This window comes from Chelonia mydas, chromosome 10 (assembly GCF_015237465.2).
Source record: "Chelonia mydas isolate rCheMyd1 chromosome 10, rCheMyd1.pri.v2, whole genome shotgun sequence".
Taxonomy (NCBI): Eukaryota; Metazoa; Chordata; order Testudines; family Cheloniidae; genus Chelonia; species Chelonia mydas.
Genome location: NC_051250.2, coordinates 59,377,237 through 59,392,359, shown reverse-complemented (window position 1 = coordinate 59,392,359; position 15,123 = coordinate 59,377,237). Strand labels below are relative to the sequence as shown.

Sequence of the window (15,123 nt, the reverse complement as noted above, 5' to 3'; positions counted from 1 at the left end):
GCCTCAAAACTGTACACTGTATAACACAGAAAAACACTAACATCTTTTGGGACTGCATGTATAGGTCACACAGCTGCTGAAGGAGTGAGAAGGAGAAAATAAAAGAAGTGATCCATTTAGGAACTGGAGAGGCAGTTTCCACAGACATCAAACTCTTGATTTGCTGTGATCTTTGAAACTTTTCCTTGGGACCAATTCAGGTGGAAAACGTACACGTTTAATCCTTTGTAAAACTACTGCCATATTCCCCATGAAAACTGTTCAGCACAGGAATGTGAAATTCTCAGCCTAGAACAAATAGACAAACACTCAGAAAAATCTCAGGTACTGCCTTACAGGAAGGGCAGGTAATTCTGTCATTTACATCTCAGCTATGTAATGAATCACCAAGCCATTCTTATTGCCAACAGAAGAATCCAACAAGTCATGTCTAATACTGTAAGCGTAACTGGCAGCTTCACCCAAGTGAAGAGAGCTAATGATTGTTCCAGACATCATCACACCACCACTTCAACTCCTCTTCTGAAGCTGTAATACACAAAGCATTTTTCTTTCTCCACCTTGACTTGTTACTGCTTTTTATATTTATTGTATGCAGTGTTGTTGTCACCATGCTGGTTCGAGGATATTAGAGACACAAGGTGGGTGAGGTAATATGTTTTAATGCTCTTTCTCAGGCTCTTTGTAAGCTTAAAAGCTTGTCTCTTGCCAACAGAAGGTGGTCCAATAAAAGAAATTACCTCACCCAACTTGTCTGTCTGCTTTCTATTTTGGCAGCCTCAGTGTGCCAAAGGGGTGTGGTTGAATTTTAAAACCAATTTACTTAGGAGGGGTTCAGAGAGGAAAGAGCTGGATGACACTTCCATTTTGTCTCATTTAAAATCAGTTATTTCCTGATTATATGAAATGCAAAGATTAAGCAATATAATAAATTAAGCAATGTACACAAGATCAAAGGGAGATGGGGGGAGACTATCTATCTATTGAACAATTTAAAATCTATTAATTTATGGACTTTTTTTTAACATACTACATACATGAAAATTAATCCCGACAGCCTGAGGAATGACTCAAGGACCTTGTTGTTACTGGACAAGCTTGCTTTTTTAAATACTTGTATATAAATAAATTGGGCATCTATCAATGGAAATAAGGACAGACTTATTCAGGTGCTAATTATTCACAGTAGAGGAAATGACCAGATGAAATGCAGTTGCAGGAGCAGAGAATATTTTTCCCCAAGAACTATTTCCCAAGATGTCTTTTCTGGTCTGGATCTGAAAAGAACATGTGGATCTCTATTCACAGGCACTATGCTTGGTGGTGATAAAAAACAGTCTCTGTTGCTAGAATGCCTTTCCTGATGAAGCAGAAACAAACACAGGATTATTATCTGTGTGCTTGGAGGGGGCTTGAGAATGAATCATGTCTAACCCAGCTGCCTAGTTCAAAAGTATACTGCGAATGGGATAGAAGAGTGGTTAGTCAAGCAAGGGACTTGGCCTACCAGGGCAGAGCATCTGTATTATGCAGTATATTATTGCAAAATCTGTCCTGGCCCGTTAAGGCCCCTAATATAAAAGGTTTTTTCAGCCAGTGTCCCCAAAGTAGCGGGCTATCACGCAGGCCGAGAGAGCAAGAGGAACCTGAACTTGTACCCAATTTGCCTCTAACATCCACCCTTCTCTCTCTTATCTCCCTTTTGACAGGAAATCAGCAGCCTTCCGCTGGTCCCAGTAAAGTTTGATTATGGTCTGTCCTGGTTTACACTATCTGCTCAGTTGCATTCAGCTTCCTGTCAGCTAATTTGATCGAACATGTTTGTGAACAAACACAGTAACATTTTAAAATGGAGATAAGGGCTGATCATAACTAGAGCAGTAAGTCTCAAACTAGCACTCCTGCTCTCTCTCTTTCCCTCATGTGCCAAAAGTGGATTTTAGCAGTATCCTGGGTGCTAGGTCCAAAAAACTGGGGAGAGGTTCATTGAATACATACACTGCAAAGCACTGGACTGTTGGGCTATGTGTTAAACATGAAAGTGTTAGGAGGAAATGCTGGATCCTTCTGCAGATGATTAAGAAAGACTCAGTAATTCGTCATGGAGCTGAAACAAACGACAAAATTACGGGCCCTTCCGGTAAATACAGAAGCATTTCTTCCTTTTCTTATACCGATAAAAAACTTTTAAGCCATTAAAGATCACATCATTGAGGTAACATTTTACCAACACATTTCATGAGAGGGGAAATCCTTTTAGTTAAAGAGATTTTAGAGCCTCGAGGAACTGTCTCTTGGGCCCGCTGCTGAGCAACCTACATGTTTCTGTCATACTGCGTAAATCTTCCATTCTCATTAGGTGAAGAAATAGCTAAGGTAGCTGAAGGTCAGGAATGCAAGGGTGGAGACTGCAAGAATGAAAAGCTTCAAATGACTTTCACCTGAATCCTTTGGTTGATACAATTATGCTTCTGTTTATACAATTAAAGAGAAATGGAAGCCTGGATTTCTGAGAGACACAAAGGTAACTGGGCAATCATAGGCAAAGGAACCTGTTGGATTAGTAGAGGGAGAGCCCTATTATTTATTTAGGCACAAATTTACAGAGATAAATCATAGGTGGAATTTTTAAAATTTCTTCTCTTGCTGCCATGCATGGTAGCCTTAATAGGTCACCACCATCTGTAAAATGCAGATAATTCTCCTTGTCTTCTCTTAATTTCAGGTTTCAGAGTAGCAGCCGTGTTAGTCTGTATTCACAAAAAGAAAAGGAGTACTTGTGGCACCTTAGAGACTAACCAATTTATGTGAGCATAAGCTTTCGTGAGCTACAGCTCACTCCGATGAAGTGAGCTGTAGCTCACGAAAGCTTATGCTCAAATAAATTGGTTAGTCTCTAAGGTGCCACAAGTACTCCTTTTCTTTTCTCTTAATTTGTGAGGTTTAGTTAATGCTGTTAAAATGCTAAGCGTTAAATATTTAATAATGGACTAATCAGTCTCCTAGTGACTGTCCCACTCTAAATGCAACTTTTACTTGTAACAGGCATGGGGGGAAATTTTCAGTAGTATCCAGAATGGTTAGCAGCAGCAACAGCTCACTCAGTGAGGAAGGGTCGCTCCTCTTTTCTACCCCATCTTTTGAAGATGTAAGAACATCTCTATTAGTCGTAACCTTCCTCATCCACTTATAAGGACTGAGAACTATAGAGCACTCACAGAGTCAAATCTGATCTATGAATCAGCCTTCTAGTTTTTGATTCCCAAATTGATCAAGTTGGTATTTTGACCACAAGATTAACAGACATTTCACCTTCTGCAAGTAATATCAACGTATGAAGTGGCATGCAAAAAGATTTCGATATGCACACACATCATCTACTGCTTCACATTTCCCAAATTTCCATTCCTTTTTATAAAGGTACATGTTACAAAACCATGCTGGTTTGAGGTTAGTGCCCCACAAATATCATTACACAAGCATGTAAGTTGGAGGAGGAAAAAGGAAGGAAGGATTATTGCACTAAACCCCATTTTGCTCTGTCCCTCCTTAATAAACAGGGTTGACAATTTGTGAGGCTAAGCTTAACTTAAAAATAAGAGTGCCACTGCTTAGTACTGCCTCCAGTTTCTTCCAGAATTTAATGTGATGCACAAATATGACTAAATGACCTTGGTCAGTATACTCTTGGGTTTCACTGCACAAGGAAATTAAGTTCTCTGCCTACTGCAGTCATACTAAATACTACAGGGTAGTATTAATCATGATTTTGGCTTTTGACACCTTCCCATATGCAGGGGTGAAATTTAACGGACTTACCGGTACGCAGGGCGGCCGGGTCCTGGGCAAGGTGGGGAGGTGGCTCTGGGCCCCCAGAAGGGGCGGGGCCTCAGGCGGAACCGGTGGGGCTGGGGCCAGACTCCTGCAACCAGCCCTTCAGCACTGCCCAGCCCGCACCGCCTGGGGCTCCAGCTGATACTGCGGCAGCAGCTGGAGCCCCAGGCCCTTTAAATCACTGTTGGAGCCCTGGGGTAGCAGTGGCAGCAGCTGGGAGCCCCAGGGCTCGAGCGGCGATTTAAGGGGCCCGGGGCTGTGGCTGCTGCTGGGAGTCCCGAGCCCTTTTAAATCACCAGGCCCTGGGGCAGTGCTCCTTTTGCCCCACCCCACCCCTCCATCAGTGGTCCTGCCAGCGCGGTTGGCTGTGTACCGGCTTTCTTACCAGTACACTATACCGGACCAACTTACTTTCACCTCTGCCCATATGACATTTTCATAAGTAAACTTGGGAAATATGGTCTAAATGCATTACTGTAAGGTGGATGCACAACTGGTTGAAAGACAACACTCAAAGAGTAGTTATCAATAAGGCTGCAAGTCTGTCATGGAGGTCATAGATTCTGTGACTTTCCGGGACCTCTGGAACTTCTGCGGCCTGCCGCTGTGCCTGACCCCAGGGCCATTGGAGCAGCTAGGGCCCTAGGGCCAGCTCCACTGCCCCCCCCTCCAGCAACGGAAGCGGTGCCCCCAGAGTGCCCCAGAACACCCTAGATTTAGTCAGGAGTATATAGTACATGTCATGGACAGGTCACAGGGCCATGATTTTTTGTTCATTGCCCCATGAATGACCTGTCTATGACTTTTACTAAAAATACCCATGACTAAATTTTAGCCTTAGTTATCAATGGTTCACTGTCAAACTGAGAGGGTGTATCTAGAGGGGTCCCACAGGGGTCTGTCTTGCATCCGGTACTATTCAATATTTTCATTAATGACTTGGATGACAGAGGAGAGTAGACTTCAAAAAACTGAAAATGAAATCAAGCTGGGAAAGACTGCAAGCACTATGGAGGGCAGGATTAGGATTCAAAATGATCTTGATAAATCAGAGAATTGGTCTAAAATCCATAGGATGAAATTAAAGACAAGTGCACAGTGCTGCACTGACAAAGAAACAAATCAAATGTACAATCACAAAATGGGGAATAACTGGCTAGGCAGCAGTACTGCAGAAAAGGATGTGGGGATTATAATGAATCATACACTGAATATGAGTCAACAGGGTGATGCTCTTGTGAAAAAGGCAAGTGTCATTCTGAGGTGTACTAACAGCAGTTAATTGTTCTGCTCTACTCAGCACTGGTGAGGCGTTGGCTGGACTATTGTGTCCAGTCTTGGGCACCACACTTTTAAAAAAGACGTGGCTAAATTGGAGAGTCCAGAGAGGATAACAAAAACGATAAGAGGTTTAGAAAACATGGTTTGGAACTAAAAGAGGTTGGAACTATGAGAAAAGATTGAAAGAACTGTGCATGTTTAGTCGAGAAAAGAGAAGGCTGAGAGGGGATATGATAACAGTCTTCAAATATGTAGACAAGACTGTTCTGAATAGGACAGTGATCAACTGTTCTTCATGTTCACTGAGGGTAGGACACAATTAACCAGCTTAATTTGCAGCAAGAGAGATTTAGATTAGATATTAGGAAAACTATCCTTAGAGTTTGAAAGTTTAAGTGTTAGAACAAGTTACCTAGAGAGGTTGGAGGTTTTTAAGGACAGCTTAAACGTATGCCTGTCAGGGTATACTTAATCCTGCCTCATCATTAGGGTGGGGGTGAGGGGGGGAGAAGAGAGAATGGACCAGATGATCTCTTGAGGTCCCTTCCAGCCTTATAGCCATTTCTAGAATTCTGTGTAGCTTCATCTCCTCATAAATGAAATGTATTCTCCATCAAGTTCTGGAGAGGTGTTTACTTTGTTTTCTACTGCAAGGGCAGAGGGGCACAAAGATACCTCCCTCATGCTGGAGTACTGCACAATAAAGTGCATATCTTTGCTTAAAGCGTGTGGCATTTGCCTCTGTCAGAGACAGGATACGAGATCAGACAGATCCCTGGGGTGTTCCAAGATGACCATTCTAACAAGAGCCTTCCAATACACAAAGCAACATCATAGACCTTTCAAAAAACACATTTAGTTTTATTTTTACCACAAGAAGATGATACTTGCCCATATTTTTCTGCAAGTTCCTTTGCCTCCTCTTCTTTCACCATTCTCTGGTCTTCCATATCACTTTTGTTTCCACATAATACAATATCAGGGTTTTCACAATACGCATGCATTTGTAGCTGGCCTAACAGCAAAACAAACAGCAAAAGCAGGACTTATCTTATTCTGTTATGTATAATGTTCACTTAGAACATGAGTACCTTTTAAAAAGGGAAATTGAAAACTTGGGGAAGTAATTCTCGGAAATGAGAAAAAATAAGTTTGGGGCCAATTTCTCACCCATTTTCTTCCCCAACGTTTTATTTTTTTTTTAAATATTTTATTAAAAGCAGTAGAGATATTTGCACCCCAGTGGGATCTTTGCTGCTTATAAGTTCATCTGGTCCTGCTGCTTACTCTATCTTAGATGTTTATAAGACCCCCATTACTATATCATTCAAGAGCTTAAAATCCCTAATGTATTTACATTCACAACACCCCAGTGAAGTAGGGAAGTGCTTTTATCCCCATTTTACAGTGGGAAACTTGGACACAATTTGCCAAAGGTCACAGAGGAAGTCTGTGGCAGAGCAGGGAACTCAGCCCAGTCTCCCGAGTGCTAGGACCCCAGACCACCCTTCTCTCCATGTGAAGTCATTACTCCACTTTGGGACACTCATCTCCACAATCAGTTGTGATGCCAGAGTGTTTTGACATCAGTTGAAAGACGACAAGCAGATTATCTCAAACAAAAATCCTACTTCAGTCCAAGCATGCCTAATATTTAAAAAGCAGGACAATACAGAAAATACATGGAACGAGCCAAATCCATTCAAATGGCAATTCCACTGAAGTCAAGGGTACAATATTTGATAAGATTTTCCATAACACTCTCAAAGGTCTTCAATTACAGTACTGGAGAATGCAGTTTTTATGACATACGGAGGAAAGGACGTTACCATAGACCAGTAGCCATGGATGGTTTTCGATATTCTGTACACGTGCCTCTTTTCAATAACAATTCATGCAAACTGGTTTTATGGATGTGCAGATTTTATGTTAAGCACAATGCTCCACCCCATCAGCCAGTAGGGGACATCATCCAGTATTGCCCATTACCCCTCCCCGATACTAATGGCTCTGACTAGGGGACAAAATGCACCAAACCTCTTGCTACGGTTCAGTGGAGTGGATGGGTAACATGCCTGCACCCATTGCCAGCCAATCACTGGAAATCCAAATCACTGGGGCAGATGTGCCTCAAAATCTCTTGAGTGCTAGATTGTGAACCCACAGTCTAAGGATGAAGGATCTGCCTATGCGCTTTTCCAGTGAGCTGCTGGCAATGGGAAAGTGAGTACTTCCCTGTTCCTGTTGCATTAACAGTTAGGCAAGTGCTTACTGTCTCTTCCATAACAAACTCCAGAACAAAACTCCCAGGTGTTTAGTGGTGACAAGCTCTCAATCAAAAGAATCAGGACTGAGTTTAAAGTTGGCTGATTTCAAATTTAATTACTAAACATCACCCAATTTCACATTGCATTACGAACATCAGGGGCATGAAACCAGCCTGACTGAGGTTTTGTGAGTGCAGCAAGCCAGTTAAGAAAGCCAAGGCTTCAGATACAGTGTTGGAAACCAGATTCACTCACAGCTATTTTATGCAGATTTCCATTTTGTTCCTTTCTAGAAAGCTTTAAGTCAAACATTTTTGGCTCTAACCCCTCTGTGGAGCTCCACATTTCTAAATGCAGCACAGGAAAAACAGTGACGTACAATTAAAGAAGTGACATACTTATCCAGTTTCTGACATTGAGAAAGCTTTGCTCATTTGTCAGATCGAAGAGGAGAAGAAAGCCCATAGCATCTCTGAAGAAAGCTGTTGTCAAGCTACGAAACCTAGAAATACAAAGCATAGCTATAGCTGGTTTCCCTTTCATAAGGTATAGCTGATGAGTCAATTATTTTGAAAAATGATCATACTATAAAATAGGCAGATAAATGAGGTAATCTAAAATTTAATTGTACTAGAAGCACCACTAGTCAGGTCTGATTTCTGCTGACATAAGGCCTGAACCTGAACCAATTAAGTTACTATAGGCCAGATCCAAGTCCAGTGACGTTAGTGGAAAGACTCCTATCAATTTCTGTACGCTTTGGATCAAGCCTTACATTACACAGCACATTTTGATCAACTTCAAAAAAAGCATCTAATTCAAAGTGAAATTCAAATCAAATCCGATGAAGTGAGCTGTAGCTCATGAAAGCTTATGCTCAAATAAATTGGTTAGTCTCTAAGGTGCCACAAGTATTCCTTTTCTTTTTGCGAATAAAGACTAACACAGCTGCCACTCTGAAACCTGTCAAATCATGTTGAAATTCATGACTGTGCATTTAAAATTTGACAATATTTTAAAACATTGTCAGACCAAAAATGTGGCGATATTAAAGCCTTTTGAAACACAAATAGGACACGTGAAGAACATGCACAACTTTTACTTTCTATATGAAGAGAAACTGCCGACAATATTCAGGACAAAAACTGGATTCCATGCAGGATAGAACATTAGAGAGTGACTCTCACCAGCCATCTACTTGATCTTTACAAAGGAAGGGATGAATCCTGCATCTCTACGTCCACATCAAAGACAATGGAGGGTTTGCCTACCTAAGAACTGGGTAAAGACTGCAGGATGTGACCCACAGATAGCTACTGGCTTTGGTCTTGAAAGAGGGAGATACAGTGCTAGATATAAATTTGCTAGCACAGCATAATATATATATCATCCTCAATAGTTACCATTCAAATAAATTAAAGCCACTTCTAGCTGCCTACAAGAGTTAATGAAAGCCTAAACAGAGTGCAGGTAGCTATAACCAAATATGCACTGCAGACTCTGGTAGAACCCACATTCTGACCTCATGTGTATGGCTTCCGCTGAGTCTTAATATCTTCAGAAGAATGAATGAAAGAACAAGAAGATAAATTAAGAAAATAGATTATATAGCCAGATGAGAAAGAGAAGCTAGAAAAATATATAGAAAATGGCAACAACAAAAACAAAAGGTTTATAGGTAAGAACAATCCCCCCCCCCGCCCCAGGAAAATTGTGATCACATTGCTGTTAACATCAGATTCATCTAGAGGCATGCTCATAAAATGCAATAGACAACAGGAGAATTCATGCACTTGAATTCAGTTAATAGTTTAGTGAGCACAGTCACATTTGCTTCATATAAAGGCCACACCTTTCCTGCCCTGCAGTGTCCCACAGTTGCAGATGTATCCTCTGTCCTCTGCCGCTAACGCCATCTGGCCCGTTCGATCTATACATCTATAACGAGACAATTTTTCAAGATAGAAGTGTCAGCAGTCCACTCTCAACAGCATTGCAAAAAACTGCCGTTTAAAGTATAATACTTTAATCAGTCTTGATGCCAATAACAATCTAATGCATTGTTGATCTAAGAATCAACACTACAGACAGACACCATCTCTTTGCCTTATAAGGCTGAGTTGTAGGCTCCCGCTTTGATCCTGCCCTCTAGTAAAATGTTTAAGAAAGGAAAAGCATCAAATGAGACAAGAGAAAATGTTTCCAATAACCTAAGAAGAGCTAAAGAGAAATTCAGTGTAGTTATGATTTGCATTAGGCAGGCTTGATTCTTTTTAGTTTTACTATTACCGTTTCACTCTGTTCAAATTGAAACAATTATAAAAGCACAATCAGATAATGTAATGTGGCAATATATTTGTACCATTAACAGAACCACGTCAGCAAAACAGAATATGACTGTAGAGATAATGACTTCTGTTTAACTGTCACAAGGTTGCTAAGAAGAATCTAGTGTAGATCTTATCATATTATTTAGCAGGTGAATATAAATAAAGACATCTGTTGAATATGAAGAGCATCAAATGGAAATAGTGTTTCAAGTCATTGTCTAGAAGACATTTTCAGTTTCGGTTGTCCTCTCCTTTTCCTATTGGTATTACTGAACTTCTTTAATCTTAGGGTTATGGATATACAGGCAATATCATTGGCACAGAATGTGTCACAGGATAATTGTCACACAGTGTCAGACAGGCATATCAAAGCAAAACCATCAAGTTTATTTTCCAAGCAAGAGACAGTTATTCATTTTGATAATTTTGTTTTGGTTCCTCCATTAGAACAATTACTCACCCATAAGCAGCAAGTCTGAACAAGAACATTCTGCACCAAGAAAACCCCTTGGTACTCATACATGTTGAGTGTGGGGTGAGTAGCCCAGGTAAAGTGACTCTGCTGAAAGTCATCTGAAACCCCCGTACCCGTATGCTAACAAGATGGGCTTGGTGCCAACTATGAACGTGTAAGTGTGACAGGGAGCAGTGTTGCAGTGGTATGGTAATCAATGTGGTTCTCCATTGCCTCAAATAAAAAATAACGTTTCCCACATATTTTAGATAATTCAAGAGCCACCTCCTGAATTCTTTGAAGACAATGGGAGAATGGGTTTCCCAGGTAATCAGGGCCCAGATCCAACACCCAATGCCAGATTATTTTCTGTACTGGATGCCCTGTTGGTATAGTAATATTATGGCATGAATTGTTTACAATATTTATTGACAGCATCCTCACTTCAGATAAAATTTCAGCAACTAAAGTTTTCCAATTTTATAAAAAATGGCTTTAAAATATTCAGGATGGATCACAGATTTTCTCTAAAAAGTGATTAAAAGGAGGAAATCCTGTAGATATCCATTCAAACTTTGTTGCATTTAAAATCGAGACCTTGTTAAATAAATGTATTAGAGTAGCTTTTAGTTTTTACATTTTGACCTCGGATGCTTAGGAGTTTGGAAAACATAGGCGTCCTACAAGCGCTGCCCCTTTCATTTAGAAAGTATTAATTATTCACCACTGCCCTACCGTATATTTTTCAGTGGTGCAAAAAATTAACACGGTTGTCTTTGTTTACTAGCCACTTTGGCTTATAAAGAAATTTATGTCAATACATCTTCAATTGGGGCCAGTTCTGCAGGCCTTCCCTTGTGGAAAGTCTACCGATGAGAATGGCAGTTCAATTTACAGGGAATGGTCTGAATGCCATAGCATCATCCGTTGCTATCAGTACAGCTCACTGAATTTGGTTTATTAGTTAACTGCTTCTGCAGAAGGGAGTAACAAAATAATTCTTTTGTGGACCTCACAGAAACAGCCTTTGTTTTATCTGCAGTTCCTAGAGAGACAAAAAGGTATTCTGTGCCCATGATATATATATATGCTCGACTATGCAGTGACGATCAGGAGATCAGGTTTTAAAACAGTAATTTTTATGCAGCTGATGGCTAGATTTTTTTTTTTTAAATAATTGTACATTCAAAATAGCTCACAGAGTTGCTGCAACTTACCACTCTCTTTTCCCGAAAGTCAATACCCACTGTTGTGATAAATCTGGAATTAAATTTGCCATCTGTGTACTGGTAAAGGATGCTGGTCTTTCCTACTCCAGAGTCACCGAGTGCTAGGAATTTTATGAGGTAATCGTAGTCTCCATCAGACATAGTGAGATCTTTGTAGACCACCTTTACAAAGCAAAACAAAAAAACACTTCTCTCATTTCATTACACAAAGAAAATGGCAGTATTCTGAATACATACATTTGTTAATTCTAAGTCTCCACAAAAACTTGTTTGCAACTTACTTATTTAAAATAAAGAGAAGAAGAATGGGCCTGATTTTGCCCTCCTTTACACTGGTTTTATTCTGGTGTAACCCCACTAAAGGGCAATGATGGAGCGGAGGGTCAAGCTTAACATTTTGAAAGGCTGAAGCCAAATTCAGCTCTGACATAAAGGGACACAAATCTACTGACCTCAAGGGACACAAGTCTACTGACCTCAGTGCCTAACTACAACAGAACTGATTCGAACTCAATATCAGAAGAAGCCAAGGGCCAATCTACTCTCACCCCAGTTTTACACTCGGTGCAACTCCAGTGTCTCTGACTGAATTACTCTTGATATACACCAATGTAAGTGAGAGAAAAATCAGGCTCAATTTGTTCGATAAAGAGAGAAATCAGCTGTCCTGGATAAACTCCCTGCCGGTCAATGGAAAGTACAAGTGAACGCAGGATGGTCCTCCACAACAAGAGTTGCTACAGATCATCATTTATTACAAACAAAAAAAGGAGGAAATAAAATTTTTTACTTTTTACAAAAAAGCAAAAAGCAACTAAGTACAGAATTAAAGTAATCTGGAAAACCATGTACACAGCATTAGTCACAGAACTATTTACATCCGTATCTGAAAGTTGCAGCAGTTAATATAAATACATCTGCAGTATCCTGCTGAACTAGTATTCACCAGAGCATACTAGATTTGGAATACTGAAGAATCTATTTTATTCTCTCCACTTTGCCCACCACAAGCAGCAATTCAAAAAAAGGCACTGTACTGCAGTAATCAAACTATATTGCACATTTTTGAGGGATGGGGGGTGAATGCACCATACATACCAGGCTCTTTTAAAAACCGCTTAACAAGAAGTGCTCCCTGTCTTATGCAAAATGAATTTGGCAGGAGTTTCAGGAGATGCTCCTCTGGATGATTTAAGAAGACTGACCTATCCTCTCAACTTAAGTGTTGCTTAAAGAGTTCATTTTCTTCATTAGTCACTGAAGACAGATAATCCAGACAGTCTCTCCAACACTTTCCATCTATGTTCTTGATGCAGAAGTCCACAATTAATATAAAACCTCACTACCCTTTTTATAAACGCATGATGGGAACACTGTTAGCATCATTCACTATGTTGGGTCACAGTTACATTCAACCTACTTAAAATGCCCTTTATATACAACTATATGGTATCTGTACTAGGCCTTTAAAACTAATTTGGGACTTAAATTGTACATGCATGGTCAAATTTTCAAATGCCACCTGAAACTGAACCCCAAATTCTCTATATCTACCTTCTTGTATGAAAACAAAGATATGAGGGTGTAACTGGCAAATCCAGGTTCATGTGTGCACAAAAACTTGGATTAAAAAAACAACAACAAAAAATCCCCCTCCCCCTCCGTGGGTGCAATTTTAGAAGCTAGTTTGAGATCCCTTGAAGAATATGGTGTTCTTTGAAAGGCACATGTGGACATTACAACACAGAAAATAGCCAGCTAAACAAAACCAAAACACTAGAACTGCCTATCATCAAAACTTTTATTTTCCAAGATTTCACTTTACGCAAAATTTTGAAGAATTAGTATTTTCACATGGAATACATGCAGATGAATGTGACTGCCTATGTTTCTTATGCAAAGCTATTTTCCCCTCCAAAACAGCCTGTTTTTCCACTTAAAAACATATCTGAGCAACAGTTTTCATGGAAAAAGACCATTTTTGAGTTTGTAATAAAATAGAAGACAATTTTCAGGTATTTTTGTAATTTATTGATGATAGTTTGAATAGTTTTACCAACCACTAAACCTAGGTGTTTGAATACACTGCTTAACACTACTATAGAAATTTAAAATTTCTAGTCTTACCCCCTTTGCGGATTTTAAAAGAAAAAAAAAAGTATAAGATTTAAAATTTGAAGTGAAAAATTATGTGTTTCAAAATGCCTAGACTGTACAAAGCAAGTCCTAAACCAACCACGTCAATTCCAGGAAAAATTCAGTGTATGTGAAAAAGCCATATGGGGATTGTGCTCTAGTAGTTTCCTGTTTGAGAGTAGCTACTGATCTCTCCTTCCCCAAAAGCAGTATCTTGCTGCCTTATGCAGCTTTTAAAGGAAAACATCTAAAAAGAAACCTGAGTAGCTCTTCCAAAACCAATAGACATCTAGCACAAAAAATTACCAATTACCAGGGGAGAAAAGGTATCAAAATATGAAAAAAGAGAGACCATAAAATGAAATACATTCTTCTTGCAAAATGTGAAATTTGGGCTGCAAATAATATTATTAGAACTGTAATACTATTTACTGCTCAAACTATACAAAGCTGTAAGGCTAATCACTTCATTAAGTCCATAGTATTTCAACTACATTCTTCGCACTACAACTGTCCTCAATAGCATAGCATCAAATTCAGTCCTTAGTCTCTACTGCACAACTTGAGGTTTGGAACAAACTCCAGACCTCTAGTGTGTGGGTGTCAATCACCACCCCTAAGGTAGGAATGTAACTATCTCTGAGGCTTTGGCTTTATTGCAAAATTTTATTTTGTAAACAGAACATGACTGTGATGAGTTTAGTTAGCCAACACGGTGCAGAACCCATGACACTAGTCAGTGCAGACAAGAGAGAAGATTTTTCAAAGGCACAAGTGGCAGGTAGGTGCTTCATGGCCACTGACTTTTAACTGGAGTTTGGTGCCCAGCTGTCATTTGTGCCATTGAAAATTTCCCCCAAGCATGACTCCTGTTCTGCATCATTTCAGCTACTCATGATGGAATCCTGCTGGCGTCAGGGTTGATGAACAGCTGATACAAATTCTCCACCTCCACACTCAGCACAAAGTCATGGTCAGCTTTGGGTCAGCTAAATCAACTTTCCACACTCAAGTTTTAAAACATGATAAAATGTGGTCATGACATTAAGCCCTCAGAGATGAGATGAGACGAGACATTCAGAACTAGCAGGATGATTTCTATGCTGTGTGTGCAGACTTGACACTCCAGAAACACATTCACCTACCCTCTATGCTAATAACATGATTGCTATAATCATAACATTTTTTAAAATCTTCAGATTGACTATGACTCCTTCCTAATGTTTAGTTTGTGATTAAATTAATGCTTCCACATCTTCTGCCAAGCTACCTTGCAGTCCTTTGTAAACTTTCCCTCTTTTTAAATATACATTCTGTTGTGCATAAATCTCTAAAATTACTAGTATTTTAAAAATGCCTAGCTACTCAACAAGTGCAATCTGGGACTAGTGTGTTACGAAGACATGTCACCCCTCTCTGGGGGCTTATCCACATGCTGTGTTAGTCTGCACTAGAGAGGTGTAAATTCTAATGTGCACTGGTGTGTTGTGCACTGACTGGCCCATATGGACCCTGCTGGTGTGCACTAAAGTAAGACACTAGTAGTAATGCTACCCTTTACTCCTAACAGACTGCTGTTGTGAGAAAAGTAC

General features: G+C 39.9%; 1 protein-coding gene across 9 annotated transcripts in view; it reads right to left on the bottom strand.

Moving 5' to 3' along the window:
- The window catches only part of RAB27A (RAB27A, member RAS oncogene family), a 71,342-nt gene that overhangs the window by 5,045 nt on the left and 51,174 nt on the right, over positions 1-15,123 (bottom strand). For all 9 annotated transcript variants that reach the window (XM_027818821.3, XM_043523372.1, XM_043523371.1 and 6 more), the window contains 4 exons: positions 11,384-11,557; positions 9,235-9,320; positions 7,781-7,884; positions 6,007-6,130 (listed from right to left, as the gene is read on the bottom strand). In XM_027818821.3, coding sequence (XP_027674622.1) covers positions 6,007-6,130; positions 7,781-7,884; positions 9,235-9,320; positions 11,384-11,557 — 488 coding nt within the window. The remainder of the gene's footprint in view (positions 1-6,006; positions 6,131-7,780; positions 7,885-9,234; positions 9,321-11,383; positions 11,558-15,123) is intronic.